Source organism: Rhinatrema bivittatum, chromosome 2, assembly GCF_901001135.1.
Source record: "Rhinatrema bivittatum chromosome 2, aRhiBiv1.1, whole genome shotgun sequence".
Classification (NCBI taxonomy): Eukaryota; Metazoa; Chordata; class Amphibia; order Gymnophiona; family Rhinatrematidae; genus Rhinatrema; species Rhinatrema bivittatum.
Window position 1 is genome coordinate 349162343 of NC_042616.1, and position 17460 is coordinate 349179802.

A 17460-nucleotide genomic window follows, 5' to 3' on the forward strand; every position below is an offset into this window, starting at 1 on the left:
ATCCTTGGGCTGACAGTTCCTGACAGTGAGCTCCCCAGCCCCAAAGGCTCGCGTCTCTTGTGAGGACTAGCCCAGTCGGGTACACCCCTGCTCAGATGAACTTCCTGTAGCCACCACTGGAGTCGAGAGCATATTCCCATCGGTAAGTGGGGGCAAATCGAATAGCCTTGAAATTGCGGGTGCCAACATACTATAGAGCGTTGGCACCCGCAATCTGTGTGCCCTCGCCCATGGCACTACCTCCAAGGTTGCCGCCATCAAACCGAGAACTTTGAGATATAGCTCCCCACCATCGGACGTATCGTGCTCATCAACTAATGCACTTGGGACATCAACTTCCATATTTGCGTGGTCAGAAAGAAGGCCTTGCCCTGCTTTGTGTCAAACCAGACGCCCTGACATTCCAAGGACTAGGAGGGCTTGAGACTGCTTTTGTCCAGGTTTATGACCCAACCGAGTTACTGAAGCAAGGAGGTCACCTTGTTGGTCACCCGGAGACTCTCTTCCAAGGACTGGTCTGGATCAACCAGTCATCCAAGTGCAGATGCACCAGGATTCTCTCTTTTCTTAATGCTGCCGCTACGACCACCATAATCTTGGAAAATGTTCTGGGGGCAGTGGCTAGGCCAAAAGGCAGTGCCCAGAACTGATAATGGTGACCCAGTACCGCAAAGCGTAGGAAACTGTGTTCTTGACGGATTGGAATACTTAGGTAGGCATTGGTTAGGTCTAGGGAGGGTTAAGAACTCTCCCAATTGAACGGTCATTATCATGCTCTTGAAGTCCAGGATGGAGTGAAAGGAACCTTCCTTCTTGGGTACAATGAAATAGATGGAATAACATCCTGTATTTTCCTAGGGTGCAGGTACTGGGATTATAGCCCTCATCCTGAGGAGCCTTAAGAGAGTAATCTCCTGCCTGCTTCTTGTGTTGGAAGTGGCAAGGAGATGACATGAATATGTCCCGAGGAGGGCTATGAAATTCCAGCGCCTATCCTTCTCATATGATCTCCAGTATCCATTTGTCCAAAGTGATCTCGAAAGACCTCTGTTATAAGTGGGACAGTTGACTCCCTATCTGCTCGTTCCGAGGGTGGGTCAGCAAATTTTCATTGGGGGTTTGGGATGAACCTGAACCAGAGACTGCCCCTCTGTTGGCCTATGAAAGGACCGAGACCTCCCAAAGGGCCGAGACTTCTGAAATGTTGTGAGCCCCTGGATCGACCCCTTATAGGCAAGGGACACAAACTACTTTTTCTTATCTTCTGATAGCTGGGGAACTGGAGATTTGCTCCATTTACCGGCCAGCTTTTCCAATTCGCTTCCAAAAAGGAGTGATCCTTTAAAGGGCATCTTTGTAAGATTTACTTTGGAGGTTGTGTCTGCTGACCAATTCCACAGCCATAGCTGTCTTCTGGCCACCACCACTGAGGCCACTCCTCTGGCTGAAGTACAGACAAGATCTGAGCCTGCATCAAGCTAAAAATGCAGTGCGGGGTTCCACTCTGGAATTCACCCCCGAGTCATCCACCTCCTGAGAGAGGAGTAAGCACGAACGAGCTACCAGGGCACAACAAGAAGCAATCTGTAAGCTCATTGCTACTGTGTCAAAGGCCGGTTTAAGGATGGACTCCGTCTATTATGTACATCCTTTAAGGCCGCTCCTCCCTCCACTGGGATAGTTGTTCGCTTAGAGACTGTCAGACCAGGGCAGCCACTTTAGGGAAACGCAAACGCTCTCTCACTGCTGGATCCAGTGGGAATACAGCTTCTAACGCTCGTTCCCCTTTAAAACTTGCTTCTGGGGCATCCCATTCAAGGTCAATCAACTCCTGGATGGCTTCCAGTACTGGAAATTATGCAAGAGGCTTTCCATAGGGAAATCAGAATAGGTTTCTTCTTTGGTTCCATCAGAGTCCGCCCTAGGAAATCCCAGCATCTTCAGGGTCTGGGAAACCAGGCCGGCAATTCGTCTCTATGGAAAAACCATAACACTATCTGATACTGTTCTAAACCAGGAGGAATTTCCCATCTTCCAAGGAATCCGTATCCTCCTCTTTGTCCATGCCATCCGGGTCCCTGCCAGAGATACCCCTTGATGAGGCAAGGCATGCCTCAAGGGAGAGGGAGGGCTTATCGGCTGAGGTTCTGTCCAGACAGGGGCAACTGAGGTAGCAGACTGTGCCTGTACAAAAGCTTGAAGGCCCTGGAAAAATTCCACCCAAGAGAAGGCAGCCGGGTCCATGCCTAGCCCAGGAGGAACCGGCTACTGGACCAAGGCACACCTCTTCAGGGATCTTGGAAATTGCCTCAGGAATTCTCAACTGGGGGAGGGACCTGTAGGTATCACCGCAGGAGAATGGGGCTCAATTATTTCTCCAATTTATATGCAGAATTTCTCCTTCCAAAAAATACAGAAATCCCCAGAAGGAGAGGTACGTCCACCATCTGCTGGTGACGGAGAAATACTGAAGGGCTGAGGTGTATCTAGGGTGACATCAGCTTTGAAATCTGACAGTCTCCATCTGCTGGCAAGGGAGCATAACCCACTGGTCCTGAGTCCATCTGGCTACACTCTAGGAAAGTAAGTTATATTACAGAATAGCCAACTTAAAACATTTTCATGATGTTCCAGAATGTTAGATGATCCTGAATTTCTTGGACCTGTAACAAGAGCTGGTCCCACAAAATAGGGCAAGCGCAACTACAGGTGCGGTCCTGAGTGAACAGTAGTCATGCTATTTTCAATAGTGGAATGGGAAGTAATACAGCTTAAGATCTCAGTAGGCTTTTGGGGCAATATGACAGAGGAAGGCCCCTATGCATTTTTAGTAAGGGGTCTTGTAAATACAGAAAGGTGCCAAATGAAAATATACATTTTTGACCCCCAAAGTGGAAATCATTTATTTAGAAGAAAGCAAAACTCTCAGAGGTCTATATTCAAAGACATTTATCCAGATAACTGAGAAGTTATCTGGCTAAATGAAGATTTGGGCACTTATCCAACTAAATTCTAGCTGGATAACTTTTTAGCCAGCTAAAATCTAGCCAGTTAAGTTAGGGGTGTAACAGGGAGGAGTTGAGTTAGCTGGATGAGTTATCTGGCTAATTTTGATATTCAGGAGTTAGCTGGATAGCTTATCTGTCTAACTCTGTTCGGCCTGTAGACCTGTTTTAAAGTTAGCCGGATAAACTTATCTAGCTAACTTTAGGATAGCCAGATATAGTCAGCGAAGCAGCAAATATATAGGTTAAGTCAGCCAGGTAAGTACCTAGTTAACTAGCTAAGCTGCATAGCGGCTGAATATGGACCCTCTCACTGTGCTAATAAAATATTTCTAAATGTTTATATCATATGCAAAACAAAAATGGAATGTATCAAAACTGCAAAGGAAAACGTTTTTTTCTAAGTAATGATAACTCACCAAGGAATCAATCTCTTCCAGGATCTTCATGAACTGTTCAACTGTTGATTTTATTCTCCTGTCCAGTTTGTTAAGAGCTTCAACCTGGAGGCTCTTGGATAAAAAGCCCTGTACAAAAGAAGCCTATTAATTATGCTATGTACATTTATATGTAACTGCATATATTTACAAAATCATACAGAAACACACACATTTATCTGACACATTGTAAGCAAGGCAGGTTTCATTGAATGGATTATTTCATCTGAGAAAAATGGGTACAAATGAATCACATCTTATTTTCATTAGAAAAAATATTTTATCTTCCCCTTCCTTCTCTCTCAGCACGTCACAGCCTGCTTTTGCCTTAAACTTGTAGTCAAGCTCCTGCTGGCTAAGTGACTGGAACAGGAAGCCGCTCTCTGCTTTGGAGTCTAACAGAGAGTTCTCAATCTGGTCAAGAGGCTCCCCCATGTTGGTTTGGTTTCAGGATACCCACAATGAATATACACAAAAATATATCTGCATGCAGTGCATCCAAGAACATGTTAGTGTTTGCAAATGTATCTTATTCATATAAAGTATGGGCATCCTTAAAACTAGATTAGATACTGCACATATCACAGTCAACTGTTCACCTTCCATAGTGGAAAAAAACTGCCTCCAAGGACATCACAAAAAGATGAGAACTTAATTCTGCTTGGTTTTTGAATGACTATTTCTTAACCCCATGTTGCTCTAACCTTTAGCTAGGCAGCAGAGAAACAGATGTAAATGTCATCCCTGCAAGGGGATGCAGTCAGCTATCAAGCCCTGGCTGCTCTCCCACATGAGAGCTGTAAACAAAAGTGTAAGAACACTTCAAACTGCTCAGATGCAGACAAAAGTTGTCTTACTATTGTGCAAAAAAAAAACCAAACAGCTACTGCAAGGAAGGAGATAACAGTGCTCAAGAAGGACGTGACAAATTATTCAGAGGGCTTGATTAAATTCATTTCAGTCTCTGGAAAGAGAATTTAGGATTGCTCTTCAACACAACCAGACTTAGCTGGGTAAGGTAACTGGATAAATCTGATAATTATCCAACTAACTTAACTCTGTCCTGCAGCATCCTCAGACTGCCTCCAAGTTATCCAGATAAGTTGGAGGTGGTCAGAGCAGTGAGATTGTTAAAGCCCACAATTTGTCCAGCTAAGTCCCGATTGTCCTCAGAGAAAATTATGCACATAGGGTGCAGAAATAGGAAAATTTGTTCTTACCTGATCATTTTCGTTCCTGTAGTATCAGTCCAGACAAGTGGGGTTTATGCACCCTACCAGCAGGTGGAGGCAGAGAACAAAACTTTGAGACATTGCTACTTAACAGAGAATGCTACCTGCAGTCCCTCAGTATTGACCTGTACCCAAGCCAAGATGTTTAGACTACACCACCTGAACTAAGGGCGACCCAAAAAAACAGTTGGAGCCCCTAGAAACTAGGACCCTTGACATAATAAGTAATGAACATAAACTTATGTACACAGCCCAGCAACTCTGTAGTTATTTACCTACTGCCTCAACAACATCCGGAAGCAAGGAAGTCTTTCAATTGAAGGGGGATGGGTCTCTGGACTGATCTGTGGTACTACAGGAATGAAAATTATCAGGCAAGAACAAATTTTCCTTTCCTGTGCATACTCCAGATCAGTCCAGACAAATGGGATGTACCCAAGCCCCCCATACTGGGCGGGAACCCAAAAGACCACGCATAACACACCTGCCCCAAAAGTCGTCTCGTCAGGCGTCTGCACATCCAAGCGGTAATTTTGGGTGAAAGTGTGAAGAGAAGACAATGTCGTAGCCCGACAGATCTCATGGAGATAATTGACACTCTGCCCAGGAAGTTGCCTGCACCCTATTAGAATGCGCTTACAACCCCCTCTGGACCTAGATGCCCCCTACATATATAAGATGAACTTATAGCTTCTTTCAGCCATCTAGAAATAGTGCCCTTCGAAGTTTTGTCTCCTTTCTTTGCTCCACTAAAAAGGACAAACAGATAATTTGATTGCCGAAAAATGTTTGTCACTTTAACATACCGTAATAGCACCCATCGTACATCCAAAAGGTGCAACTCCTTTGCCAATGGCTCTGATGGGAACAAATTCGGAAAGGCTGGAAGCTCAACCAACTGGTTAAGATGAAAAGACGACACCCATACCGACCTTCTCTGAATGAGCGGTAGAAAGGCAAGCAAGATTTAGCGAACTGCCCTGGTCTCCAATCGATTGATGGACCAGGACACTTCCTCTGGCAATCACCGCCCCTGGGCCAACCTGCCTGGACAAATTGCCCCCCATCCTTTGAGGCTGGCATCCGTGGTCACCACCACCCAGTCGGGCACCTCCAGGTCCATTCCTCTCTCCAAATTGCTCCGAGACAGCCACCATGACAGAATGGATCTGGCACATCGTCCACAATGATATCCCATCCTCTGAAATCCTCAAAAAAGGATCTCTACAAGACGACTCCTCAAGCTCCGAAATCCTTCTGGCTGAACAAATAGCCACCAAAAAGACCGCCTTCAAGGTCAAATCCTTCAAAGTCTCCCTTCTAACTGGCTTGAATAGAGGACCACACAGAATCCTAAGCACCAGGTTAAGGTTCCAGGCTGGACACACATTCCGGCCTAGAGGACGTAAATGTTTCTCCCCTTTTAAGAAACACACATCAGGATGAGCAGCCACCAACATGCCTTACATCTTACCTAACAGAGACCCTAAGTCTGCCACCTGCACCCGAAAGCCGCACTGCAGAAAGGATAAAACCTGTGGAATCTCCACCCTTAAAGATTGAAAACCATTCTGCAAACACCACTGTTGCCAGTAGATTTTTGGTGCCTGCAACACAAAAGCAGGGATCGAGCAGGCACCAAAGATCTACTGGCATGAAACTTTCTTGCATCTCAAAAACGAGTATGCGGGGGGAAAAGACTTCTTGGTGGCCTTTTTGTCCTCAGGCAACTTACTGCCCTTCGACTCTCCCAATTGCTTCATGAGTTGCTCCAGATCCTCTCCACACAGCAACTTGCCCTTGAATGGGAGATTAGACAACTGGACCTTAGACCACACATCCGCCGACTAATTTCGCAACCACAACGGCCTTCACGCTGCCACCGCAGAGACCATATTCCTGGCAGAAGTTCGAATCAAGTCATAGAGGGCATCCACCACATAGGCCACACCCACCTCCAAAAGCCTGGGTGGACTCACAGCCGCCCCTGACACCATCTCGTGAGCCTTCTGCACCCAGCACAAGCAGGCTCTCTGCATCAGACTTCCACAGACCGCCGTCCAAACGCTCAAGGATGAAACCTCAAACAGCCTCTTGAACAGAATTTCCAGCTTTCGATTCTGGATATTTATTTATTTATTTATTTAAAGTTTTTCTATACCGGCATTCACAATAGATATCGCATCATGTCGGTTTACAATTAACAAGTGGATAGGTAACAAAAAAGGTAAAAACTAATATTTATCTTAATAATAATAATAATAATAATCGTAGTAATAATAATAAAACATTAAACAAGAGAAGGCTAAGGTATGCAGTTACAATAAAACAAGGGCGTAATACAACTTGGAGCATAGAAAAGAAGCAGGGGATATCCTTTAGAGTGGCCGACCCTGTCACTGGGATGGTTGTCTTCTTGGTCACTGTGGAAATCACCACATCTACCTTGGGAATCTTCCAATTATCTAGGGTCTGCTCCGGTAATGGATACAGTTTGGCCATAGCTCTGGCCACCTTCAGGCCCGCCTCAGGAGACTCCCACTCCCGATCCACCAACTTCTTTACCATCTTGGGCAAAGGAAAGGCCTTAGCAGGTCCACGCAGTCCCTGCAAGACCAGGTTCACCCCCTCATCATCCGACGCCTACTGAGCAACCTTGATACCCAACTCTTCCAATACCTAAGGAATCAAGGGAACCAGCTCCTCCCTGCGGACTTCGGCCACATCCAGCATAGGATGCCCCACAACAGTGGCACTCTCGGTTAAGAAGCAGTGCCTCAAAGTTTTTGTTCTCTGCCTCCATCTGCTTGTAGGGATGCATAAACCCTACTTGTCTGGAAACTGCTGAATAAAAGGAAGACGCAAGGTAAATCTCAGATGACCTGAAGGTTTTCAATCAGAATAATAAAACTGAAGGGAAAGTTAGCAGTATGCTTGGGTGTATTAGTAGAAATAATAGTAGTGTAAAAAAAAAAGAAAGAAAGAAAAAAAGAAAGAGGTATAAGTCACTATACCCCCCAACCATGAGTACTGTTTAGTTCTAAAAGTCATACCTTCCCTACAGACACTGATAGGTTGGAAGCAGTTCAGAGAAGGACTATCAAAATGGTATAAAGCTTGCAACACAAAATCTGCATAGAAAAGCGGAACTCAAAATATACTTGCTGGAAGAGAGAGGGGAAAAGTGGATATTATAAACAAATTCAAACATTTATTATGTTTCACTAAAGCATTATCCATAAAAAATGAAATTCAAGGTTAAGAGTTTTTGATATGAGGTTGGAGGAAGGAAGGCTTAGATGAAATATGAGGAAAGACTTTTTTACTAAAAAGGATGGCGAAAGCACAGTTGCTTACCTGTAACAGGTGTTCTCCTAGGACAGCAGGATGTTAGTCCTCACATGTGGGTGACATCATCTGATGGAGCCCAGCATGTAAAACTTTTGTCAGTTTCTAGAAGCTTTGACCAGCACGCTGCTATGCATGTGTCCATGCGAGTCTCGTAATATAGATGAAAAAAATACGAGCGAAAAAATAAAACCACAAACTGAAAGGAGAACCCAACTTCGTGGGGAGGCAGATGGGATTCCTAGGACAAGGAGGATGGTAGTCATCACATGTGGGTGAGTACCAAGCTCCAGACTGATGGACAGAGATGTGCAGGTAGGCTTCTGACAGATCCAGGGATGTCAGGAATTCTCCCGGCTGTATCGCCCTTATGACTGAGCATAGGGTTTCCATGCGGAAGCGAGGGACCCTCAGGTGGTAGTTGAAGGACTTGAGGTCCAGGATGGGCCGGAACGTGCCCTCTTTCTTGGGAATGATAAAATAGATGGAATAGTGCCCAATATTTTGTTGTTGCGTGGGCACCAGCGTTATGGCCTTTAAGTCGACCAATTTGGTCAGTGTGGATTCCATTGCCGTCTTCCCGACAGGGTCGAGGCAGGGAGATTTCACAAACTTGTCCGGAGGGATGTTGTGGAAGTCCAGGTAATATCCCTCTCAAATGATGGTTAGGACCCACTTGTCCGAAGTTATCGCGACCTATCTTTGGTAGAATAGGGCAAGCCTGCCCCTTATGGCTTCCTCCTGTAGATGGGTCGGCTGATTTTCATTGTGGGGTGCAGCTGGGGCCTGGACCAGAGCCGGCTCCCCTTTTGTTGTGCTTGTTCTGAAAGGACTGGCCCCTGCCTGCAGGGCGAGATGCTTGATATGTACTTTTGTATGGTTTGAAGCACTGTGATCCCCTATCCTTAGATGTTCGGGGGGGGGGGGGGGGGGCGTTGGCTTCTCTTGTTCTTGTCCTCCGGTAACCGCAGTAGTGGGGATTCGCCCCATTTGTCGGCTAACTTCTCCAGTTCGCTTCCGAACAGGAGGGTTCCCTTAAAAGGCATTCTTGTGAATCTAGTTCTTGGATGTCGTGTCAGCTGAACAGCTTCGGAGCCAGAGTTGCCTTCTTCTGGCTGCGGTGTGCACCAGGTTGAAGGTCGCATCTGTGAGGAATGATACTGCTGGTTCTAGTGCTTCAACGGGTGTGGTGGCGTTCCTGGTCTTTGATAAGCAGGCGCGTGTCACCACGGCACAGCAGGCTGCGATCTGTAGCAACATAGCAGATATGTCGAATGACTGTTTGAGGATGGATTCCAGACATCTGTTCTGGGCATCCTTGAGCGCTGCTCCTCCTTAGACTGGGATGGTAGTGCGCTTTGAGACCGCACAGATCATGGCATCCACTTTGGGGAATGCCAGGAGATCTTTGGCAGCGGGGTCCAGGGGGTATAGGGCTGCCAGGGTTCGTCCCCGCCTTGAAAGTGGCCTCAGGAGAATCCCATTCCAGGTCAATCAGCTGTTGGACGGCTTGCAGCAGAGGAAAATGGCGGGAGACCTGACGGAGTCCCTCTAGGAGGGGGTTCCATCTTTGGTTCCCCTGTGGCACTAGAGCCTGGGATAGCAAGCTCTTTCAAGCTGTGAGCCACAAGGTTTGATAGTTAGTCTTTGGCGAAGAACCGCCTCATGGTTCGGTAAAGTTCCGTTCCTGGGGGGGATTTCCCCTTCCTCCAGGGAGCCTTGATCCTCATCAGAGGTGTCTGTGTCCCCAATGTTGGGGCTTTTGGGCAGGAGAGGCAATTCTCTGGGTCTAGAGGGTCCCGGGATGTTAGGGTCCTCTGGGAAAGGCTGTGGCATCGGAGGCGCCGGTTTGCATGTGGACAAAGGCCCTTGAAAATTCTACCCAGGAGAAAGATGCTGGGTCTAAATTGAGAGGCACTGTGTCCCCGGGGAGCCCCGTTTGAAGGAGGTTCCCGCTGGGGGCAGAGAGGTCCGGTGTACCATCGGTGGACCTGGATCCCAGTGCTGGCTGGGAATGACCCCGGCCTGGTTCACCCAGAACCTCCTCATACTGTAGACACAGAGCCATGGCCTCTTCGTGCTGCGCAGCTCTTATGTGGCATGCTGGGCAGAGGACCTGAGCCTTGAGCTTCTTGTCTGGTGGTGCCATGGTTTGTGCGCATAGGATTGCAGAAACCCCCGGTCTGTGTGTTCAAGTGTATGCCAGGAGGCTTAGTTATGCGCTCCGGGTGTGCCAAAGTTGTGTGTGTAGGCTTGATGCGCGCGCCACTGTGCGCACGGGGTTTACCTGTGCGCCCGGCACAGTTGAGCGTGTGGCTGTGCACCCGGTGCCCTCATGCGTGCGCCGGTGTGCGTACAAGTGATTTTGTGCGCACGGCTCGAAGTGGCGGACAGGGCGGCGATCAGGCGAAAATGACGGTGATCATGTGAGCAATATAGCGACCACCTTGGAGGGTCTCCATGTGGCAGGACCCTCGTATCGGACCGGGGTCTAGCCCGGATAGAGCTGATCAACCCGGTGGCACTGACGCCGACTGGCAACCTGTGCGGCTCTTCGAGCCTCAGAGACCGGAGACTTTTAGGACGTTTTCTACCTTACCTTGTCTTGGTGTTTCCCGGTCTCGTCCGGGTGGTCTCCAGCTGCAGAGGGAGAGGTCCATTTCACCGCCGCGCTCGAAGTTGCAGCCACTGCCTCTCAGCCGCACCCGATATCGGGGGCTAAGTCCACGCCGGGAACAGACTGCTGGACCGAGGCCTACCTCTGAGGGATCGTGGAAATCACCTCAGCAATTCTCAAACTGGGGGAGTGACCCGTAGGTATCACCACAGGAGAGCGGGGCTCGTCTGTAGAGGTAAGATTTCTTCTTGTTTTGGATTTCTTTGGTTAGAATACTCTAACGCTGTGCAAGCGTGTATAGAGTCCCGAACTGCTATGGAGACGGAAAATACTGAAGAGCAGAGCATCCTGCAGGGGTATATGTACTAGGGCTGACGTCAGTTGAGAATTCCTGAGGTTATTGAATGAATGCACGCCCGCCTGCTCCCGCCTGGATGAATGCACGCCCACCGGCGCGTACGGGCGTGCATTCATTCACTCACCTTCGCCGGCGGGTGCTGCTGGAAGCCGCTTTCACCGCCGGCTGCCCCCGGGAGGCAGGGGAGCCGCAGTGCGCGCCTCGGGAGAGAGGACTGTTCAAAGAAAATTCACATGCAGTAAGTTTACTTTTATTACACTTTATTTACTTTTGTTTTAATGACATGTCGAGCCGATTTTCGCCCTGAGCCTTGCTTCGGGAGGGGGGGGGATTTTGACCGGAGCCTGCCTATTGCTGTCACACCACACTAACACCAGGGTAAGGGTCCCGGGGGGTGAGGGGGTCGTTTGCCCATGAATTTCGTCTCTCTGACCTGACGCTCCACGCTAATGCAGGGGTAAGGGTAGGCGGTAAGTTAGCAGGTTAAACGCGCGGCAAAACTACAGGTTAAAAAGGAGATAATCGGGGCGCACATTACTGTATGGGAGGGAATAGCTAATCGGAGTGTTTACATCTCATATACATGCTGCGGGCGGAAAGGGTTACCGGTTGATTTAAAGAAGCGGTAAGGATGAGTTAAAAGGGATAGTGAATCGTGGGTTGGACTTATGCGGCCAAATTGTGAGTTAGAAGCTGAACAATTAGAAAAATTGTTGTCTTCTAAAGAGATATCTGCATAATTCTGTTATTATATCCAGGAGATAAGTATATTAATCCCCACTATCTCCTTGTTTTCCTTGATTAGATTTAATCTGTAATAATGCTCCGTTAATAATAGATGGTAAAATAAGGTAATAGCATGGTTAAAATTAATGGGAAGATTTAAAGATGTATTTCATAAGTCGATTGTATTTGAATTTGCTATACCTAATGGTAAGGTAAATCCTTATTTGTATTCTTATGAAAAATTTAATAAAGAGACAAATAAAAAAAAAAAAAAGAAGCTGGTTAGAAGCAGGGTAACCGCGGCCGCGCTTTACTGTATCGGCCTGTTTGTTTGCAAGCTCTCTTTCAACACGGCAATGCATTTCCACCCATTCTTCCCAGATTCCCTGGTATAATTTAAGCTACTGTAGGAACAAAATCCCGCTGAGGCTTACAGGAATGATAGGGATGCTGTGAACTCAAGGCAGGTCAGGAAAGAGGATTTAAAAAAAAAATTGTGGGAAAGGGAAAGAAACAATCAATGTACAGGCTCCGTGGTAAGGGAGTTAAAGTCACAAGCTGCTTCTCACTCGGGACTGCATTTTGGGAAATTGCATGCGTCTCTCAAAACATGCTTTCAGATGTGCAAACAAAATGCTTTAACTAACAGAGGCACAGGAGAGAAATCGCCAAACTTCGAGAAGTAAGAGCAGTGTTGCTTTCCTGGGCCCTTTTAAGAACAATAAAGGAAAGTATTGCATTGTATTATTACTACCAATGCTTTTGCTATATCGATGTATTCTCTCTGCTGCATAGCTTTCTGAAGTGTAAGCAAGCAGATAATAAATCTATTTCTAGAATCTACAGTTGTACTACTCAGGTTGTGAGTGTGGTGTTTTATGCTTGGGGTAGCAAATCTCACCTAGGTGCTTGGGGGATACATGTCTTGTATTTTACCATACCCACAGTAAATCTGTAAAATACCTCAAGCTGGAGTCTAGCTCAGGTCCACAGCAGGCTCAGCATGGCAAGAGGAAAGAACTGGCAGCCTAGCTTGTCTAGTCACTATGTAGACATGAATATCTTCTAAGTGCTGCTAGATAATCAGTGCAGCTATTGACAATCTTGATAGTTTCTTTTATTTCAATGAAGAGAGGATTTCTTGATCTGTCCTGGAACAGTTTAGATCATACTTATCTGGAAGATCAACAGATCCATATACATACTCAATGTTCACGTTGGCAGTCTGTCACTTCAGGATCTGCCCTTTAATTTAATATTTATTTAGCACCCATTTGTAAATAGTTAGCCAACATCTGTGATGAGAATAGAATGTATGCTGACAACATCCAGTTTTTTGTTTGTTTTTTTTTTTATCTTGGGCCAAATCTCGTGAATTGGTGTCCATCTGTATTAATGCTATCAAAGCTTGGATTAATGTGTCTGAAATTGAACTGAGAGTGTTAACCAGAAAATCAACTGTTTTGTACTCTCCCTCAATTTCTGTTGCTGGCACTATACTTCCTATAGCCCAATGTGTGAAAAGTATGGGAGTTTTTATTGACACTAAGTTATCCTATCAACCACAAATCAAGGCTATTGCGTGCAATGGGTTTTTTAAACTAAGAGTTTCATGGGGGCCTAAAGCCACATTCATACAGTGGTTCAGGCTTTTATTTTATCTCTGTTAGATTATTGTAATTCTCTATATATTGGCCTGCTAGATTTTGTACTAAAATCTCTACGAAATTTACAGAATGCAGCCACTCGACTAATATCTGGGAGTAATATTCGGGAACAATTTTCCCAGTGTTGGCAGACCTCCACTGATTGCCTGTTCTCTATTGTGTGAAGTATAAAACTGCTATTCTAGTTCATAAATTGATTTCCCTCGATTCTTTACCTTGGGCAAACACCATACTTCATTTAAAGTATGGAGAAGAGACGACTGAGGGGGGATATGATAGAGGTGTTTAAAATCATGAGAGGTCTAGAACGGGTAGATGTGAATTGGTTATTTACTCTTTCGGATAATAGAAAGACTAGGGGGCACTCCATGAAGTTAGCATGGGGCACATTTAAAACTAATCGGAGAAAGTTCTTTTTTACTCAACGCACAATTAAACTCTGGAATTTGTTGCCAGAGGATGTGGTTAGTGCAGTTAGTATAGCTGTGTTTAAAAAAGGATTGGATAAGTTCTTGGAGGAGAAGTCCATTACCTGCTATTAAGTTCACTTAGAGAATAGCCGCCACTGCCATTAGCAATGGTAACATGGAATAGACTTAGTTTTTGGCTACTTGCCCGGTTCTTATGGCCTGGATTGGCCACTGTTGGAAGCAGGATGCTGGGCTTGATGGACCCTTGGTCTGACCCAGTATGGCATTTTCTTATGTTCTTAACCCATCTCCTGCACTACACTTGTATCACAGAGAGGTATTGGATGTTCCATCTATGCATGTTGCATGTCTGGTACAGACTAGAGAAAAAGCCTTCTCCGTAGCCGCTCCAGTTTTTTGGAATATAGTGCCTGCTAACTTGTGTTTGACAACCTGCACCAAAACATTTAAGTCCTTGCATTTCTTGAATCAGTCTCTATTTCTTTTTAACAGTTCATGTATTGTTGCCTGAATTTTAATCATGTGTTTTTACTATTTTTACTCTATGCTGTGTGTTTTTGTATGATTGTTTTAACTATTTTAGTATTATTTCATGAAATGTGTGTGTAATCTTGTAAGTCACTTAGAGTCCGTCACCAGGCAGCCAACAAAATAAATACATAAATAAGGACCATCCAAAACACCCATACGATTTGGCTTGGATAAAGTGTGCATATTGCTCAATAAAGCTGTTAACATTTTTTCCCCAACCAATAGTGTGTAATTATTGTGTCTTGAGCTTCTGCAGCCTGGAAAAAGGAAAGTGACAGAAATAGTCATGTCTGCCTGTATTAATTGTTGCTTGGGTTACATCAGCAGTATTCCTGTTACAATTCACTTGTCGATGTACTCGTATATTCAGACAAGATTATCTTTGCCTCAATCTGCACTTACCCGGTGAAGGAAATTGAACTCTCTAAAACTGGTCATAAGTGGATTAAGATAATCCAGACATCTGCAATTTAATTTCTAGATATATAGGGATCCATTTTCAGCCGCTATCCGGCCAGCAAAGTTAGCCAGATAAACTTATCCAGCTAATTTTGATGGGACATTCAGTTGTAGCACAACATTGAATATACCAGACTATTTTAAAGTTATTCAAGCTAAGACTGCTTGCTCTATGGCACGATTAGCGGGATAACTTATCCAGCTAATTCTAACTTAACTCCAGCCCACAACTCTACATTATCTAGCTAAAATTTAGCCAGATACTATACATTGCAGAAATATTCAAACGTCAGCATTTAGCCAGATAACTCAAAAGTTTTCCAGCTGTATGCTGTTGAATATGGACCCCATAGTATTTTTGAAAGAGTAGTTACAAAAATATTAAAAATCACAGTAATATTTAAAAACACAACTGAAATGGACCCTAAAGCACATTGCCAACTTCAACTGTCCAAGAGTCCTATGACAAGCAACAGTAGAATGACAGACAGACCTTCTGAATGCCTGTCAGTTCCTTAGTGACCTCCTCCAACTTGTTAGCAGTCTGCTTCACTGACTTCTCCAAATCTTTCAATTTCTTTAGTTCAGCATCTTCTTCTGGGCTGTTCTGTATTAAACAAAAACATACAGGGTTAGATGTAATAAATTACAAACACAAAAATGTGTGCTAATATATACAGGGTGTTTCAAAAAGATGGACCCATCTGTGAAATATATTGCTTTGAAACTAGGTCCATCATTTTGAAACACCCTATACATACATATAAAATGATAGAAATTGGGCAATGTATGTAATCAATAAAGTGCTCTGTGTGATATATGAAGAAATTTCCAAAAAGGAAAAGATGACTAATGTGAAAATATTTTGAAAAATTTTATAAAATAGTTAAAATAAATGAGCAATGCCTGATGTATAAAGCTCTACATATAGAGTCTACTTGTATTACATTACTAGATTCTAACATAACATTAAACTGCTATCTCATATAAATTAACAAATAAGTAGTAAACTATTAAATAGTACACAGTTACAGTATAGCAGATTAACAATCAAATGTACATAATTATTTGTGCTTACATGTCACTGCTTCAAAATGTTACATTCTTGAATTACACACAATGTATGATCACAAGAACATACACATACATTCTAACAGTCATACACACACAGAAGACACATTGTGATCTCTAATGTCCCAGGTTGGCAGATAAACAGTCCCAACGAGGCCCTTGTTTTGCCGATTAAGGCTTCCTCAGGGGGAACCTTGGTACCATAGACCCCACAAAAAATGTTTTTGTGTAAAATATTTTTAAATATTTGAGAGCTGTGGCAGGACCTGTAAAGTACTGTCTAAGTGTGTTGTCATTGTTTCTTTGAACACCACCCTGGGAATGAAGACTAGAAGATCAATGCTAAACTCATTTAAATTCAATGCATAGCTGTAACCACAGCAGGAATCCACTAAACAATCTGACTTTCAAGCCAAGTGGCTCATAATGCAGGCAATAGCCATACAGTTCTTCTAATGAAAACGCTGCATGCTGATGTATTGTGACCCTGAAACTGTGCCAGGCAACGCTTCCCTTTGAATACAGAGGCTGAGAGAACCATAAAGACTAAGGGGCGGATTTTCATACTCCGCGAATAGGCCTACTTTTGTTTGCGCTCCAGGCGCAAACAAAAGTACGCTGGATTTTAGTAGATACGCGCGGAGCCGCGCGTCTCTGCTAAAAACCTGGATCGGCGCACGCAAGGCTATCGATTTTGTATAGCCGGCGCGCGCCGAGCCACGCGGCCTACCCCCGTTCCCTCCGAGGCCGCTCCGAAATCGGAGCGGCCTCGGAGGGAACTTCCTTTTGCCCTCCCCTCACCTTCCCCTCCCTTCCCCTACCTAACCCACCCACCCGGCCCTGTCTAAGCCCCCAGCTTACCTTTGTCGGGGGATTTACGCCTCCCAGAGGGAGGCGTAAATCCCCGCGCGCCAGGCCGCGACCTGGGGGTGGGTACGGAGGGCGCGGCCACGCCCCCAGACCGCACCGGGCCGTAGCCACGCCCCCGTACCTGCCCCCAAAATGCTGCCGACACACCCCGAAAACGCCGCGACAACCGGGACCGCCCCCGACACGCTCCCCTCGGAGAACCCCGGGACTTACGCGAGTCCCGGGGGCTCTGCGCGCGCCGGTAGGCCTATGTAAAATAGGCGCACCGGCGAGCAGGGCTCTTAAAATCCGCCCCTGAGGAGATATATATATATATCTGTAAGACATTGATAAGACAGGCTAAGAGAGAATTAGAAAAGAAGTTGGCTGTAGAGGCAAAAAACTCACAGTAAAAACTTTTTTAAATATATCCGAAGCAGAAAGCCTGTGAGGGAGTCAGTTGGACCATTAGATGATTGAGGGGTTAAAGGGGCACTTAGGGAAGATAAGGCCATCGCGGAAAGATTAAATGATTTCTTTGCTTCGGTGTTTACTGAAGAGGATGTTGGGGAGGTACCCGAAATGGAGAAGGTTTTCATGGGTAATGATTCAGATGGACTGAATCAAATCATGGTGAACCTAGAAGATGTGGTAGGCCTGATTGACAAACTGAAGAGTAGTAAATCACCCGGACCGGATGGTATACACCCCAGAGTTCTGAAGGAACTA

The 17460-nt window shown here is 45.5% G+C and overlaps 1 protein-coding gene across 1 annotated transcript in view; it reads right to left on the minus strand.

Moving 5' to 3' along the window:
- The window catches only part of BAG1 (BCL2 associated athanogene 1), a 110267-nt gene that overhangs the window by 66042 nt on the left and 26765 nt on the right, over nt 1–17460 (minus strand). The window contains exons 4-5 of the mRNA XM_029589883.1: nt 15305–15418; nt 3425–3532 (exon numbers count right to left, since the gene is read on the minus strand). Of these exons, the coding sequence (XP_029445743.1) occupies nt 3425–3532; nt 15305–15418 (222 nt within the window). The remainder of the gene's footprint in view (nt 1–3424; nt 3533–15304; nt 15419–17460) is intronic.